This window comes from Prionailurus bengalensis, chromosome B2 (assembly GCF_016509475.1).
Source record: "Prionailurus bengalensis isolate Pbe53 chromosome B2, Fcat_Pben_1.1_paternal_pri, whole genome shotgun sequence".
NCBI lineage: Eukaryota > Metazoa > Chordata > Mammalia > Carnivora > Felidae > Prionailurus > Prionailurus bengalensis.
The window spans coordinates 44,522,227-44,540,076 of record NC_057349.1 but is presented as its reverse complement, the minus strand read 5'-3'; the positions used below and the strand labels follow the sequence as shown (position 1 = coordinate 44,540,076).

The 17,850-nt window shown below is 41.6% G+C and overlaps 1 protein-coding gene across 1 annotated transcript in view; it reads left to right on the top strand.

The window, feature by feature from the left end:
* The window catches only part of TNFRSF21 (TNF receptor superfamily member 21), a 76,511-nt gene extending 66,424 nt beyond the window's left edge, over positions 1 to 10,087 (top strand). The window contains exons 5-6 of the mRNA XM_043591608.1: positions 781 to 1,009; positions 2,335 to 10,087. Coding sequence (XP_043447543.1) covers positions 781 to 1,009; positions 2,335 to 2,564 — 459 coding nt within the window. The 3' untranslated portion in view covers positions 2,565 to 10,087. The remainder of the gene's footprint in view (positions 1 to 780; positions 1,010 to 2,334) is intronic.
* Positions 10,088 to 17,850: the final 7,763 nt, after the last annotated feature.

The window sequence follows — 17,850 nt, the reverse complement described above, 5'->3', positions numbered from 1 at the left end:
GAGCCCATAATTAAGAAAGTCATGTCATTTCTCTAGACCTCAGTTTCCTTACTTGTAAAAAAAAGATGTGTTCGTTTGCTAGGGCTACCGTAATAAAGTATCGCAGACTGGAAGCTTAAACAGCAGACGCTTATCTTGTCACAGTTCTGGAGGCTAGAAGTTTGAGGTGTCCTCAGGCTTCTCGACTTGTAGAAGATGGTAACCATCACCCTGTGTCTTACATGGTCTTTCTGCTGTGTGCCTCTTCTAAAGGCTTCTTCTGAGGATACCAGTCATATTGGATTAGAACCCAACTATACCTTAATCACCTCTTTTTAAACTTACTTAGTTGGCCCCATCTTCAAATACAGTCATATTCTGAGGTACAGGAAGTTACAACTTCAACATGAATTTTGGGGGACATAATTCAGCTCATACAGAGGGGAAGGTACTAGATGTTATCTAAGACCTACACCGGCTCAATCAATGTTTTTCTAAGTTGGAGATCTTCCTGTTCATTCCCTTGTCCAATTCCGTTCCTGTGAGGTAACAGCTTCGTGCACATGCTTCCTAATTTTTAATGCTTAACGCTTAGCCAGCGCCTAAGGTTTAAAAAGTGTGTGTGTATGTGTGTCTAGCAATAATGTAAGTTACAGACTGTCAGAATGGCAGAATTCATCTATAAAATAGTAAATGGAACAAAAATAGCATCTGAGAGGGTGTTTTGATTTCATTGTTTTCCTCTACAATTTTTGAAGTGTATAATAAGAAACATTTTTATTTGTTTGTTTCCCCTCACAGCTGGAAACTGACAAACTGGCCCTCCCGATGAGCCCCAGCCCACTTAGCCCGAGCCCCATCCCCAGCCCCAACACGAAACTTGAGAATTCCACCCTGCTGACGGTGGAGCCTTCCCCGCTGGACAAGAACAAGGGCTTCTTCGTGGATGAGTCGGAGCCTCTTCTTCGCTGTGACTCCACATCCAGCGGCTCCTCGGCTCTGAGCAGGACGGGCTCCTTTATTACCAAAGGTACAGACGTTGGCAGAACGGCAGCAGGGCATATTCATTGTTTAAGCCTCCCCCAGAGGAGCCCCCCGGGGTTTCCCTGGCCAGCCCCACAGCCAGGTAGTTGCCTCATGGGAGTGATCTGCCCAGGAAAACCTATAACAGACCCCAAGGTGAGGCTGGCCCCAGAGGAACTGAGGCATCAGACAGCGGGGGACCCCCCCAGGAAGTCTTTACAGCTCTTTTGATCTGGCCGAGAGCCTGCATTGGTCGCCCTTTATCCTCATGATGCTATCGAAGGTGTTTCGGGGAAGGTCCGATAAAATGTTGTCTGGCAGGTTTTTTTGAAAATTATTTACCAGACCGGGTTTGCAGAATCCAAGGATTTAGAGTCTAACCTATCTTGGGGGTCAGAAGTGTAAGTTTCAGTGACTCAAATTAAAATGCACTCTCTTCAGAATCATTGCAGAGAACAAGGTTTTAAACATTGAGGATTGGTATTTTTGGTAAATAATTTCCCACTTTCGGATATTTCATGGCAGTCTAGGGAATTAGCAGGCACACTATATCTGTAATGGGTTTTTGTTCGAAATTTCCCCGTTTGGCTAATTCCAGTTAGATTTTAAAGAAAGGGTTATATTTCATGTTATGTTGTAGTTTATGTTTATAAAATATGTTCTCTCTTATATACCTTACCTATTTACATTTATCTATTTTATATTTATAGGAAAGATTTATATTTTAGTTTGTATTTTATGCTACATATTATATTTTAGAGAAAGCTTTTTAGAGGAGTAATAAATACGTTACAGTCCCTTGTCTCATTGTAAGGTGTGATCCAAGAAGCAGTATTTCTTATTTGTGTGCTTTTGCCCTTGTAGTTTAGTTTTGAAATGTGGCAATGTAATTTGAAAGTCAGATAAGCAGATTACATGGACTTGGAATTTTTGAGGGGAAAAGGGCGGACTGATCTTTGTTTAGTAAACACATTGCAGATGGAAAAGTGGTTCTTTTGTTTTGTTTCCTTAAGTGTCTCTAAGTATTTCAGCATTCTGCTGAGTTATAGAAGAATCCCGAAGTCTTTTAGGTCTAGACAAAAGTCACGCTAAGGACAGTCAACAACCCATGCAAGTGGTTCCTTGTCTGCTCTCTGTTAGGCAGATCTTATTATCTTAAGCGCAATGCAAGTAAAAACTATTGTATCGTTTAAAATGTGCCAGGGGTTCACTCACACACCTTGGGGTGGGGGTGGGGACGGCCTGGGAGAGGGGAACTGCCCCTCCTAGCGCTGTTCTGTTTCCCCAGTCCAGTCCCTTGACCGCCCCTTACCTTCCCTGTCCTCCCTGCAGAAAAGAAGGACACGGTGTTGCGGCAGGTACGCCTGGACCCCTGTGACTTACAGCCTATTTTTGACGACATGCTCCACATTCTGAATCCTGAGGAGCTGCGGGTGATTGAAGAGATTCCTCAGGCTGAGGACAAGCTGGACCGGCTATTTGAGATTATTGGAGTCAAGAGTCAGGAAGCCAGCCAGACCCTCTTGGACTCTGTGTATAGCCATCTTCCCGATCTATTGTAGACCATGAGGGATACCGCACTCTGGAAATTACTCAATTTAGTGGCAGGGTGGTTTTTTGTTTGTTTTGTTTCTGTTTTTCTAGTTGCGTGTGTGTGCATGCGCACACGCACGTGTGTGTGTGTGTGTGTGTGTGTGTGTAACAGAGTATATGGCCAGTGTTTGAGTTCTTTCTTTCTTTTTTTAACCCTTCTAGGAAGTTAGTTTATAAGCCTTACTCAAGGTGTAACTGTTGAAAAATACCCACCACTAAAGTTTTCTAGGTTCCATATTTTCTGTTTCGACTTCTTATGTGTTTTCAAAATTGTTCTGTGCACTTTAAATTCACTTAATGTACCACAAATGCAGTGTGGCTTTTCCTGCACACTGGATTGTGAGGCTCTGAACTTCTTAAAAGTGTAATGGCATCTTGTGAATTCTATACGCAGTCTTCATGTCTCAACATCCACATCAGCTTTTTATTTTTTAATTGTAACTTTTTTTTATTATTATTTGTAATTTACAAATTTTCTTAAGGGTTAAAGAAGTGTAATACCCCGTTGCGTTACTGTAATGCAATAGATTTTGAGTTATCGTTTTAATATGCCTTGTTGTATAGTTCATATTCATGGCTGAAACTTGACCACACTGTTGCTGATTGTATGATTTTCACTTGGGCACCGTGTAGAATGCCTGATTACTTGTGCCCCTCTTATGCTAATGATGCTCTGGGCTGGAGACATGAAATCCTCAAGCCATCAGACCTTGCTATTTAAGTGGCTTGACACCTGGGCCACCAAAGAACTTGAACTTCATCTTTTAGGAATTGAGCTATTCTGGAACGTATTGCTGCACTTTGGAAAGTCACAACTGAGTGCCCGTGGCACCTTTTTCCATAGGGGATTTGCTCAGTTTTGCTTTAAAAGATGTCTTGTTTTTTTATACACACACGTAGTCGGTAGGTCCAGTCTGCCCTCGAGGCCTTGGTCTTGGTGGGTGTCCTTTGTCATTCAATCACTTTAATTAAAAGTGGCTGCAGCTGTAAGAGCTCTTGTCTGATATATTTGCAACTCTGCTCCCGTTTATAAACATGCTCTCTAATAACGCTCAGTTGCCAGACTCTAACGCAAAGGTGGCGTGGACTCCCTTTGTGTGGGCGGGGTTTGTGGGTCATGGGGAGGGACTGATAGCAGAAAAAATGCCTTCAAGTGTACTAATTTATTAATAAATATTAGGTGTTTGTTACTTGAGTAGTTTGAGTGTATTTACTACTTGCCTTGTACATGTGCTCAAATTACAACTCTTTGGTTAGCCTCTTGGAAAAAAATGTGTGTATTCTAAAAATCTCTGCGTTTCTGACCTGTGAATCATGCAGATTCGCAAAGCTTTGTGTCTGGAAGAGTATTTGGAACTTCAGAGAGAAGGATGACCAAGTGTTAGAGATGACCAAGCATTCCCTAGTCTTTGGGGGGTAAATCTTAGGCTCCTATTTTGTCTCTATTTTAAGAAAAGAGGATTTGGAGGTGGAGAGGTATAAATGATGACATAGGTCCTGGAGTGTATTCTTACTCATTTCCATCTAGGAATTTTACCACTCGTGGGGGGCGGGGGTGTGGAGGGGGTCTGTACAAGTTCACAGGCTTCTGTGTGAAACGTCATTGCCCCTGAGTAACTTCAAGGGGCTTTCTTGGCAATAGGGCAAAGTCTCATGATGATGGATGTATTACATCATATTATATATATTATTTTTTTATTATGTGCTATCATATCTCCTTAGCTTGGGAACCCTGGCTCTATAGAATTCCAGTGGCCAGGACATCAGCAATTTTGAGTTCCTCTTTCGGTGAGAAACTGGAAGTGGGTGCCCTGTCTGGACACTTTGACACCCATGTCAGGGACATTGAAGGGGTCTTCTGCTTTCATCCACTCCCATGTGGCTGGTTTCTAGAGAACAATTCTGGTATTTGGTTTTATGGTTCTCAGGCCAGGTTTCCCTTCCTCTTTTGTGAACAGAAGACAGAAACTCTTCAAAAGGGAAACAAACTAGGATAGGTCGGTGATGGGAGGGAAGGAGACAGATGGGTTTTTCAGAGGATTTGGAGACTGCGACTTATTTTTTGTGGGGCTTGAAAACAAATCAGTGTTATAGTTGTTAAGTTTGTAAGTTACTTCTAGCCTGGAGATCATTATTTTCTTAACCTTTACAGCTTTGTACTTTACAAGGTGACTTTTACAATATCTCATTGAAACCTCATAACCACCTTTTAAGATAGGTACTATTATTGTACCCATTTTATAGGTGAAGAATAGGCTTATAAAGGCTAAGGAACTTGCTTAAGGCTCTACAACAGAGTGGTAGAGATCAGACTTGAATCTGAATCCAAAAGGGTTTATTCAGGACTGATAACCAGAAATACTTTGTCAGGCTGAAGCCGTGGATACAGAGATCACAGTGGTGAAATGTATGTGGCTTATAAAGAAAGCCTTATACTTAAGTTCAATGAATAATTGTGGAAGTGTAAGAAGGGGGAAGCATCTTTTGATGATACAAGGGGAAGGGACATGGAAGTTAGGGTTAAACAGAAGCTTAATACTGAGTTAATATAATACATAGCTTTCCACCTACCCCCAAAAGTAACCCCAAGCTGCATTATTAAAAAATATATATAATGTTCTGGTCAGAGTTGATGACAATCTGATTTATATATTATGTGGCTCGCTTTGGAGGTTTTCTCTGGTGTGAACTAGCTTACTTTGAGGGCTGTGCTAAACTAGGTTTCCAGTGCGGGGTTGGAGGGATAACCAGAAGAGTAGGAAACAGAAACAGGAGCATTTGTTGAGAAATCTAAAGTTGACTGCGAAGATCATCTGGGTAGGGGAAAGACTATCTTCAGCTATTTGCAGGGCTAAGGAAGAGACAATTTATTTTTCTTTAGAGAGTAATACTGTTTCCTCTAAGCCAATTTAGGTGAAATGCAGAAGAGCTCTTAAACAATTAGATCTGGCTGCTTTTCCAAGGAGAAAATATCTCCTACTCTGGGAAAAAGTTGGATGTGCTTCACTGGGTTATCAACTTTTCATGTAAATAATCACCTGGGAATGAGCAGTCTGTTCTAAAGGTTTGCCGTGAAGTACAGAACAAGTGTCTCCCATATTTTTTTTTTCTGAAAAGTCTTGGGCTCAGTGCTTGAGATCCTTGCCACTGTGGGCTGTCACCGCACCCAGGAGGTTGTTAGAATGCATCCTTGGAGGCCACTTTGTTGTGCTCCTTAAACTTTAATGAGCACATGAAACACTTGGGGATCTTGTTAAAATGCAGATTCTGTTTCAGTTGGTGAGGGGATAGGTACCTAGGTGATGTGGATGCTGCTGGTCTCTAGATCGACACTGGGTAGCCTGCAACTGGGCCTCGTTTTCATGCAAAGAGTAGTGCTGATGTGGGAGAAGATGACACCATTTCCAAATGAGAGAAGTAAACGATTTCCGATGATCCAAAGAGATTTCCAGAATCAGGCAGTCCTGGTCAAGATCTACAGCGGTGGTTCTTGATCCTGGCGGCACATCGAAATCAGCAGGGCGGCTCTGGGAAATCCAGTGCCCAGGCCAACCTCCATATCGGTGATGTCAGAATCTAAGGGCCTGGAACCCAGGAATCAGCATTTTTAAAGCTCCCCAAGAGATGCCAATGTGTAGTCAGTCAGCTTGGGCAGCCACTGATTTAAGAGTTTGTGAAGAGAGAGTGCTTCTCAATCCTCACCCCAGATCTGATGGATAAATCTTACAGGGAGCGAACTCGGAAATCTGCAATTGTGAGTTTGCTATAAATCGTCCCACTCAACTCTGCAGGCTTGCTTTAGAACCCATAACCGTCCTGTAAAACTACATGTAACTGTCAAGAACTGATATGCTCCGTAGCAAGGATGGGCAACATCTTAAGGCTTAATTGCACTGCTGGACAATTACTTGATGCAACTGACCAGTTCTTCATGACTTTGAGCATAATGTATAAGGTATGATTAATCAAGAATATTTGGGATGTGATGTTGTTCTGATTTATGTTTCTATATCTATTTGATTGAAGGTTTGCCAATTTTCAAAAAATAAAGTAAGATCTGATGAGTCATAACTGCACTGACTATGTCATAGAATCTCAGACTGTGGGTTGCACCTGGGCTATGGGAGTGTCAGTTTCGATGTACGGTCCTGTAGATGTATCGGGTACCTATCTTACACTTCGATTTGAGAAAAGGAGATGTGATCAGTCTCTTGTTTAGCAGACTTGTGGCCCTTACCTTTGTAAGGAAACTTGGACATTGTCTAGAAATCTTGCGGTTTTCAGGTGGGAAGCTAGGCTCATTTCTGCTACTTCATGGCAGACCCCAGTTACCTTAGTCCCTGCCAGTACTCGTCCACTATTCCGAGATACTTCTTTGGCCTCTTTTCTTGAAAGCAGGTGGAAAATGAAGTTAGCGATTTGACCAAGAGTTACTTGCATTAGAAATCTAAAACAGTTTTTATGCTATTTGACTTCAAGTCGCCGAATATGTGAAGCGTGTTGGATGCCAGAGCCTCACTATTTCCAAAATAACAGCTTTTCGTAAAGTACCTCACAAGGATATAAAAAATATGGCAATGGATACGTCTGGGGAAAGGAACGAGCTATCCAGGGGACAGGAAGAGGAAAGGAAGGACACGTTCTTTCCACGGTTTGTTCTTTGGAGACTTTTGAGTTTTGCACCATGTGTGTGTATTGTGTGTGGAATTTGAAAAATTATAAATAAAAACTACTTTTAGAATATTTCTAAGGCATCCAGGGAATGTACACCCGTGAAGACCAAGGTAATGAACCAGGCTTAAAATGTTAGTAATAGTTCTGTGAGGGGCGTTTTTGTAAAACCTGCAAAAGGGAGACAGGGTCTCGTTCTGCCCACTGCCAACCCCAACCTCTGTGATTTTAGATTCTTTTCCCGGACGTGGCTCCCAACAAACTTAATTAATGCAAAATTTAGAGGGAGGGACTTCAAACCGAGAAATTCAGAGAGGTGGAACATAGCAGCTATTTTCTGGCCCATCTTTTTTATATTGCTCAATACAGGAATCACTCGTAATTAAGATCTTCAGGAGGAAAAAGGTCAAAGATTTCTTGAGAGCCTTTTGATAGTTGTTCATCTCTCCAAAGGAGGCGCTTCTGTTCTGCTCTGGCATTGTCTTGTTTTCACTCACCTAGTGCTTTGTCCATAGCAAGATGCCAAACTAGAAATCCCATGAAGGAGGCAGAAGAGGGACACAGGTAGCTCGTTTCCAAAAGTCCTGTGACAATTGTGTTTCATTCTCTTTAGAAGTTAGAACAATTTCATGCTAGGTTTTGGCCCCTTTTGTTTAAACACAGGGTACCCATCAACAGAAATATTCATTTTGTCACTCCATTCATCCATCCATGAAACGAAACACGTGAGCACCTACGATGGGTGAGGCACTAAGCCAAGAGCCAAGAATACAAAGAATTCTATACAAGCCAGTAACGACCGTCGACACCAGGGCATTTGTCTGTTCATCGCTGTATCCTCAGCATCTAGAACAATGCCTGGAACATGGTAGGCGCTCAGTTACTCTATGTTGAGTAAATGAAAGCATGCAGACCCTGACCTCAAGCTCACATCTCAGAAAGGAAACAGACATGGACATTATAATCAAATCAAATTATAATCAAATGTATCTGAATGAAATGATAGAAATACAAAGAGGGTATTAGGAGAGTTAGAAATGAAATATGAATCAAGGAAAAAATATCACAAAATCCTTTAGTGGAAGTCTTCCTTCTAATTTTAAAGAAAATTGCGCTAAAAGAAAGGGCAGATGGTTACAGTTCCATACATTCCAAATCTCTCGGGAGAGAGATAGTTTGTAAAGAGAAAGTTTTCCAAAAGGAAAACGTAGGTATTGTAGACATTATTATGCAAGCAAGGAGTTGATATTGTTTAAATATTGGCTAACCATCATAAGACACGAGGCCCAGTCATGTGACTGCTTTGCATATACATCACATATTGGGAGTCCAGAATGCATATGTCCCTTCATGAAACAACTCCTCCTCCTATAAAGTATCCAAAGCACTTGGTATTATTCACTCTAATCCTAACCTGCATCTTATGATGCAGGAGCTGTTAGAATTTCTCTTCTGCTGATGAGGAAGCTGGTGCACAGATAATGACTTCCCCAAGTCACACAGCTAGTAAATGGTGGAGCCAGGAAGACCGTTGTAGAACTGGGTGAGCCAAGCATGGTCCCAAATGACAAATTAGGTGGACTGGATTGCTGCCCTTCTAGAGCATCTCATCTGGAATCGACCGAAGTTGAATTGCTTTTTTGTTTGGCTTTCACATTGTTATTTATTTATTTTTTTTACTTTGAAATAATTTAAGATACACAAGAAGTTTCAAAAGTAGTATAGAGAGTTCCTGTCCACCCTTTGCCCAGTTTCCCCAGGATAACATCTTGCATAACCATGATATTACCAAAACCAGGAAATTGACATTCATATAATATTACTAACTAAGGCTCCAGACCTTACTCAGCTCACACCAGTGTTTACATGCACTTCTTTAAAAAAATGTTTGTTTATTTTGAGAGAGAGAGAGGGAGAGAGAATCCCAACCAGGCTCTGCACTGTCAGCACAGAGTCTGACTCAGGGCTTGATCCCATGAACCGGGAGATCATAACCTGAGCCGAAATCAAGAGTCAGACACTGAATTGACTGAGCCACCCAGACCCAGGCGCCCCTGTTTTTTTGGTGTGTGTGTGTGTGTGTGTGTGTGTGTTTGTGTGTGTGTAGTACTATGAAATTTTATCACATATGTAGATTCCATGAAGGCGCTACCATAATCAGAATACATAACTGCTTTATCACCACAAAGAAACTCTCCCCCGTGTCCTCTTTATAGTGACACCTTCCCCTCCACCCTAAACCCTGACAACTGTTTTCTGTCACTAGTTTGTCATTTAGAAAGTGTTATATAAATGGCACCATGCAGGATGTAACCCGAGATTGGCTTGTTTTCCTTCAGCATAATTCCATTGTGATCTAACCAAATTGTTGCACATACGAACACGTTCTTTTTCACTGCTGAGTAGTATTCCACGGTAGGGATGTACCACAGTTCGTTAACTATTCATGAATACATTTGGGCTGTTTCTAGTGTTTGACTATTACGGATAAAACTTCTATGACCATTTGTGCACGGACTTTTATGTGGAAATAAATTTCATTTCCTTAGGGTAAATACTCAGGTATAGGATTGTTAGATAATATGCTAAGTGCTTTTTCAACTTTATAGTAAACTGACCGTTTTCATAGTGGTGGGACCATTGTATATTCCCAGCATTATGCATAAGAGACCAAGTTGTTCTGCATCCTTGCTAGTCCTCAATATTGTCAGTATTTTTATGTTAGTTATGCTAGTATGTGGTAGTACAAACCTGAATTTATAAAATCGTGGAAACATACAAATGAGTAAGAATTTAAAATTAAAAAGTGCTACCTCTCTGATGCTCGCTTCTGTTTAATTGCCGTATTTCATTCTTTTTAAAATTTCGTTTATTGGGGTAAGAATATTTCATATGAGATTGACTCTCATGACAAATTTTTTTTTTTAATTTTTTTTTTCAACGTTTATTTATTTTTGGGACAGAGAGAGATAGAGCATGAACGGGGGAGGGGCAGAGAGAGAGGGAGACACAGAATCGGAAACAGGCTCCAGGCTCTGAGCCATCAGCCCAGAGCCTGACGCGGGGCTCGAACTCACGGACCGTGAGATCGTGACCTGGCTGAAGTCGGACGCTTAACCCAGGCGCCCCAACATGACAAATTTTTAAGTATATGGTACAGTATAATTTACAAGTGCAATGCATACAGTAGACCTCTAGAACTTACTCACTTTGCTTCATTAAAATTTATGCCCCCTTGATTAGTAACTCCTAATTTTCTCTCTACTCTCAACCCCTGGCCACCACTATTCCACTCTTTGATTCTACGAATTCGAGTATTTCAGATACCTCACCTAAGTGAAATCATATAATGTTTGTCTTTCTGAGATCGGCTTATTTAATTTAGCATCATGTCTTCAAGGTTCATCCATGTTGTCATGCATTGCAGAATTTCCTTCTTTTTTAAAGTCTAAATAATATTCCATTGTGTGTATATATCAGATTTTCCTTATCCATTCATATCTCAATGGAAATTTAGTCTGTTTCCCTATTTTGGCTATTGTGAATAGGGCTGTTGTAAGCATGAAGGTGCTAATATCTTTTTGAGATCCTGATTTCGATTATTTTGGATAGATTCCTAGAAGTGGGATTGCTGGATCATAAAGTTTTCTATTTTTTATTTTTTGAGAAATATCCATACTGTTTTCCATAAGGTCTGTAACCAATTTACATTCTTAGTAATACTGTACCAGAATTCCCTTTTCTCCACATCCTCACCCACATGTTATCTTTTTTTTTTCCAGCAAGGAATTTTTTTTTTTTAATATGAAATTTATTGTCAAATTGGTTTCCATACAACACCCAGTGCTCATCCCAACAGGTGCCCTCCTCAATACCCATCACCCACTTTCCCTTCCCTCCCACCCCCCATTAACCCTCAGTTCATTCTCAGTTTTTAAGAGTCTCTTATGGTTTGCCTCCCTGCCTCTCTAACTTTTTTTTTCCCCCTTCCCTTCCCCCATGGTCTTCTGTAAGTTTCTCAGGATCCACATAAGAGTGAAAACATATGGTATCTGTCTTTCTCTGTATGACTTATTTCACTTAGCATAACACTCTCCAGTTCCATCCACGTTGCCACAAAAGGCCAGATTTCATTCTTTCTCATTGCCACGTAGTATTCCATTGTGTATATAAACCACAACTTCTTTATCCATTCATCAGTTGATGAACATTTAGGCTCTTCCCATAATTTGGCTATTGTTGAAAGTGTTGCTATAAACACTGGGGTACAAGTGCCCCTGTGCATCAGTACTCCTGTGTCCCTTGGGTAAATTCCTAGCAGTGCTACTGCTGGGTCATAGGGTAGATCTATTTTTAATGTTTTGAGGAACTTCCACACTGTTTTCCAGAATGGCTGCACCAGTTTGCATTCCCACCAACAGTACAAGAGGGTTCCCGTTTCTCCACATCGTCTTCAACATCTATAGTCTCCTGATTTGTTCATTTTAGCCACTCTGACTGGCGTGAGGTGATATCTCAGGGTGGTTTTGATTTGTATTTCCCTGATGAGGAGTGACATTGAGCATCTTTTCATGTGTCTGTTGGCCATCTGGATGTCTTCTTTAGAGAAATGTCTGTTCATGTCTTCTGCCCATTTCTTCACTGGATTATTTGTTTTTCGGGTGTGGAGTTTGGTGAGTTCTTTATAGATTTTGGATACTAGCCCTTTGTCTGATATGTCATTTGCAAATATCTTTTCCCGTTCTGTCGGTTGCCTTTGAGTTTTGTTGATTGTTTCCTTTGCAGTGCAGAAGCTTTTTATCTTGATGAAGTCCAATAGTTCATTTTTGCTTTTAATTCCCTTGCCTTTGGAGGTGTGTCAAGTAAGAAATTGCTGCGGCTGAGATCAGAGAGGTTTTTTCCTTCTTTCTCCTCTAGGGTTTTGATGGTTTCCTGTCTCACATTCAGGCCCTTCATCCATTTTGAGTTTATTTTTGTGAATGGTGTAAGAAAGTGGTCTAGTTTCATTCTTTGGCACAACATGTTATCTCTTGACTGTTTTGTTTTGTTTTTTAATTGAGGTGTAATTGACATACAACATTATGTTAGTTTCGGATATACAACATAATGATTTGATATTTGTGTATATATTGCAAACTGATCACCACAATAAGTCTAGTTAACATTTATCTTTTTTGACTTTTTGATAATAACCATCCTAACAGGTATGAGGTGTCATCTCACTGTGATTTTGGTTTGCATTTCCCTGATGATTGGTGACATTGAACATCTTTTTATGTACCTCTTAGCCATTTGTATGTCTCCTTTGGAGAAATGTCTATTCATGTCTTTAGCCCATTTTAGGGTGTTTTTTTGTTTTTGTTTTGTTTTGTTTTGTTTTGCTATCGAGTTGCAGGCATTCTTTATATATTTTGGAAACATGGTTTGCAAATATTTTCTCCCATCACATTGATTGTCTTTTCACTCCATTGGCTGTTTCCTTTGCTGTGCAGAAGGTTTTTAGTTTGATACAGTTCCACTTGTCTATCTTTTGTTTTTGTTATCTGTGATTTTGTTGTCATACCCATGGAATCATTGCCAAGACCAATGTCAAGCTGTCCGCTGTGTTTTCTTCTGGGAGTTTTATAGTTTCAGGTCATGTATTTAAGTCTTAACTCCATTTTGAGTTGGGGTTTGTGAATGGTGTATGATAAGGGTCGAGTTTTAGTCTAATTTTTAGGGAAGTCTTGACTCCCTTGCTCCTTTTGCATTCTGTCAGGGAGAATTTTGTTCAGGTGACTTCAGGTCAGTGTCAAAGAATGGAGGTTAAGTCACTTAGCATTTCCCACACGACGATCTGAGGAACTTCTGGTGACATGTTTAGAGTGTTCCACAGAAAAAAAACTCTATAGGCCAATAAATGTGACAAAGCTACATACTCCGTTTTTCTCCCTCCCACTCCCTGAATTAATATTACAATGGTCACTAGTAGCATATTAAAGGGCCTGAAAGTCTTGCAATGAAGTAACACACTTAGCATTGTTTAACACAGCATTTTCCAAATTCACATGATTATGAAATATACATAGATATGCTCGTATAGTGAATTTGTCTGCTTGTTTTACAAATGCTTATTGTCTCATGGAATACAAATTTTCTGCGGAACAGAGTGTAGGAAATGCTGAGATAGATCAGAACATTGTGGCACCTGGAAAGGACACGGATTTAGGAACAGAAGATCTGTGCCCATTGCTGCTGTTGGTTAATGCTGGGAATATCTGAGCACATCTGAGCCAGCTGTTGGAATAAGGTAATAACCCCATGGCTAAAGAGGCCCTGAGACTTCTAGGGAAGCAAGAGGCATAAAACGGCCACTGTTACCATGGTCAGGTCAAGCTCTGGGTCCAAGACCAGCGTTGGGACATATAAACGAGAAAATTCATATGAGGCGAAGCCAGTTAGAAAGTGATAATGTGGTGCTGATAACTGAGGCAAAGCTTTGGTAGAGCCAGAGATTTTACTTTTACTTTCTTTTTGGTCAGAAGCCAAGTCTGGGATCATAAGTGGGGCCTCTGGCCTGACAGGGGCTGGGACAGACATGGGAACTATGTGGGATGATGAGCCTGAGCTGAAATGTCAAGTCAGGCCTGAAGGTCCTCATGGGAGCCCAGCTGGGAGATGTAAGGTGGCATGGTTCTAGGTAGGATGTGTCCCAGGGATCTAAAATTTGTAGGTCACAGGGACAATTTTAAAGCCCTCGTGGTTTAAAATCCACTGGTGGCTTTGAGCGGGAGTAGGGTGGGAGATCAGCCAAGGCCCAGAGAGCAGGTTTCTAGAAGGCTAGCAACATGTGTCAGGTCAGCAGCTCTCCAAAGATTGGAAATAGGGGTAAAATCCACACCCAGTGATGGTCTGGTGGTGATTGAGGAGGATTTTAGTCTCCAAGTACCCCCCAAATAGCCCTTCACCTCCAAGACTAGATGTATTCCTGGAGGTCGAGGGTGCAATTGAGCTTATAGATGAGGGTGAGAGGCAGGTGAGTGGAAGGCAAGCAAGATAATCCGGTCAGGGCATAGAAAATCATGGGCCACAAATGAGGAAAATAGGCGAGTGAACCCCTGATTCAAATGGCGAAGAAATGAGTGGCAGGGAAGTCACATCTGGACGCAGGGGACCTGGCATCACGTGGAACAAGGTTCTAAATCTCATAAAACGTGAAACTAGATCTTAACATGGTCAAACTCTCCCCGCCACCATTCAAACTGGTCACTGAGTCATCTTTCCAAAGTCTGATTAACTTAATTTTATAATAAAATGATTATCAATGTAGTAGCTCCAGATATCCGTGTTCCAAGGATGGGGGAGTTATGTAAATGCAAGGAACATTAGAGGTCACTTAATCACCCTTCTCACTCCCAAACTCTCTCTTGCATACTTCATTGCAATTCAAATGCATGACCCCTGGAACCTACAAACATCCCTCCAGTCTTTGAGCTCTGAAACCAGTCAAGTGCAACCGCTTAAGTGCAAAGTGTGGGATTTTCAACTGCCAAGCAAATTGGGGCAGTGACGATAGCCCGAGTAGATAATTCCATGGCAATGATTGTCTACACACTCCAATTCAGCTGCCAAATGGCAACTCTGGATTGCATTTTGAGTTCTGCAAATCTAGCTCAAAGTCTCAGCTACGTGATTAAGCGGCTCTTGCGCTATGAAGTGAATATTTCGAAATATATTTGCACAGGTGCAATTGCAGATACTGTGAACCTAATACCAAGCCCAATAAAAACAATTTATGTACATTATCATCCTTTCATTCCAATTAGCATTTGTTTTGTTGCAGCAAGTGAAACAAATTGAGAAAAATAATGAGGTCTGGGCCGCTTTCTGTTTTGAAAACATTTTGGGAGAAAACAAATATTTGCACGCTAAATGAACGCGCGTGCTTGAATAATATGCCTAGTCCGGCAGGTAGGTTCTATATCAAGGAAACCTCTTTGAGGGAGGCATCAGTCTTTAGTAAACTATCCAAGAGATATGCTAGTCCCAGGAGGGCATGTTCTTTGAATTTTTTTTTTTAATGTTTATTTATTTTGCGAGAGAGAGAGAGAGCACGTGCAGATGTGCGCCTGGGAAGAGCGGGGCAGGGGCAGACAGAGAGAGGGAAAGAGAGAATCCCAAGTAAGCTCTGCACTCTCAGTGCAGAGCTTGGTAGGGGGCTAGATTCCAGGAACCATGAGATCATGACCTGAGCTGAAATCAATAGTCAGACGCTTAACCAACTGAACCACCCAGGCGCCCCTGATAAGGCCATGTTCTCACAGGAGATACTGCAGAAGGTGAAAAGTGCCTTGGTGAATCCAAGGACATAAGATGCTTCATGGCTGTGTGTTCAGCATTCAGGACTCCTCTCTCCTACCAGCCCTCCTCCAACCAGCTCCCATGCCAATCCAATCGGCACTGTCCTCCAACGACTGGACATTGCTTAACTTTATGTTTTCACCTCTCATTATTCTCCCCTCTTTATCCACTCAGATTGATTGGTCCAGCCAAAAGATATATTTTGCAGTCCCCCCCCACAAGACCCAAATTTCCTTCATAGACCCTTGTCAGGGTCTGCTTCCTCTGCCTAGAATGCCCTTCCTGCACCCTCAACGGCCTCCCACCTCTACCTTTGTTTAATTTACTTTTTAAATCTTTTTCTTGTTTTGAGAGAGAAAGAGCGTGAAGAGGTGAGGACATAAGGACAGGGAGAAAGAGAGAATCCTAGGCAGGTTCCACGCCCAGCGTGAGACTCCACAGGGGCTACTGCGAGATCATGACCCGAGCTGAAATCAACTCACGGAGCCACTCAGGCGCCCTCCCACCTCCTCCTCTGTTGGCGAATGCAACCCTACCCGGCAAGACTCAGCTGCACTCACCAGCTTCCCACTACCTCTCGGCCTCCCGTGGTCTGCTAGATGCTTCCAGCTTACTTTTGTCAGCTGTATGGCAGGAGCCCTGCCATGTAAATGTTGACAGAATTAATGAAAGGAAGCTTTAGAGTCATGAGAAGGTTAGGAGGTTGGTTAGGGAGGAAGAGAGAACATTAAGAAGAAAAGGAGGAAGGCAGGCCAGATGTCATGTGGAGCACTAGAACATAGAATGTTAAATTCATGGAGAAGAAAACGTGGCTCTTGCTTCCCAGGTGTTTCCAATCCAATTGCAGCTGGTGAGGCAAAGTCACGTAAGACTATTAAATTACAAATTACAGGGAAACATATAGAACTACGATGAGAAAGAATAGATGGAATAAATACATAGTGGAGAAGCAATTAAAATGGTTAAGAATTAGTCACTTGCTGCCCATCTTGGCAGCTGGATGTCTCAGAAAAGTAAAAGGTATGTAAAACGTATGTGTCCCTTCTCCCTTTCCTTTCTTTTAAAAATATCCTCATTTCGGGGCGCCTGGGTGGCTCAGTCGGTTAAGCGTTCGACTTCGACTCAGGTCATGATCTCATGGTCTGTGAGTTCAGGCCCCGCGTTGGGCTCTGTGCTGACAGCTCAGAGCCTGGAGCCTGCTTCGGATTCTGTGTCTCCTTCTCTCTCTGCCCCTCTTCTGCTCGTGCTCTGTCTCTCTCTCTCAAAAATAAATAAACATAAAAAAAATTTTTTTTTAAATATCCTCATTTTATTAAATGATACAGTGTTTTGGGATTTCCTTCAAAATAATTTGGGTTTGGGCAGGGAGAGAGTGGGATATATAAAAATGCCTGGCTATGAGTTGACTATTCTTGAAGCTGGGTGATGGGTACACCGGGACCCATTAAACTCTTCTACTTTCCTGTAAATTATTCATAATAAAAAATACAAAATAAATTCTCCTCAGGAACTGGGAGTTCTGCCCTAGTTGAATAATTTACCAGGCTAAATGAAATACTAATTGGATGTTTTTACATGCCTTCAACAAAATTTAATGCACACACGAAATGTGTCAGATATTTGTGAGGTATAAGATATTTACTGTGATACATGCAAATATCCTTATGTGTCCTGCTTCCTCCTCAACCTGAATCCTGGTTTTCCTGGACCCTCAGTTTAGGGATGATTTATTTTGGGGAGACGGTAATGGTCTCATGGCTGAGTAATGGGAATAGCTTTCTCTTGTCATTGGATGCCACTGAGGGCCTCTTACATGGTAAATATCCACAAAATATGGGGACATTGAGCACTAGCCATGCTATATCTCTTACGTGGTTTCATTCATCCACTATCCTTAGATAAGGAAACTAAGGCAGGGAGAGGTTAAGTCACTTGTCCAATTTCACACAGCAAGTAAGGGACAGTGAGAAGATTTGAACTTTAGGGTGTCAGACCCCAAAGCCAGTTCATTTAATCGTTAAGAAATGCCCAAGTCAGCTTCTAGCACTGGTTTCCATATCAACTTCATTTGGTCTCATACCTTCCCACTCTCAAATAGTGGCTTTAAGGAAAACTTTCTCACTCCCTTTCCCTCATTTTAGAGGATAACTACCCCCCACCCCCCACCCCTCCCCTGATGCCTGGATTGCCTTAGGCTAAATATGTCTACTCTAGCCCTCAGGTATAATTTTCCCGCTTGGCTAA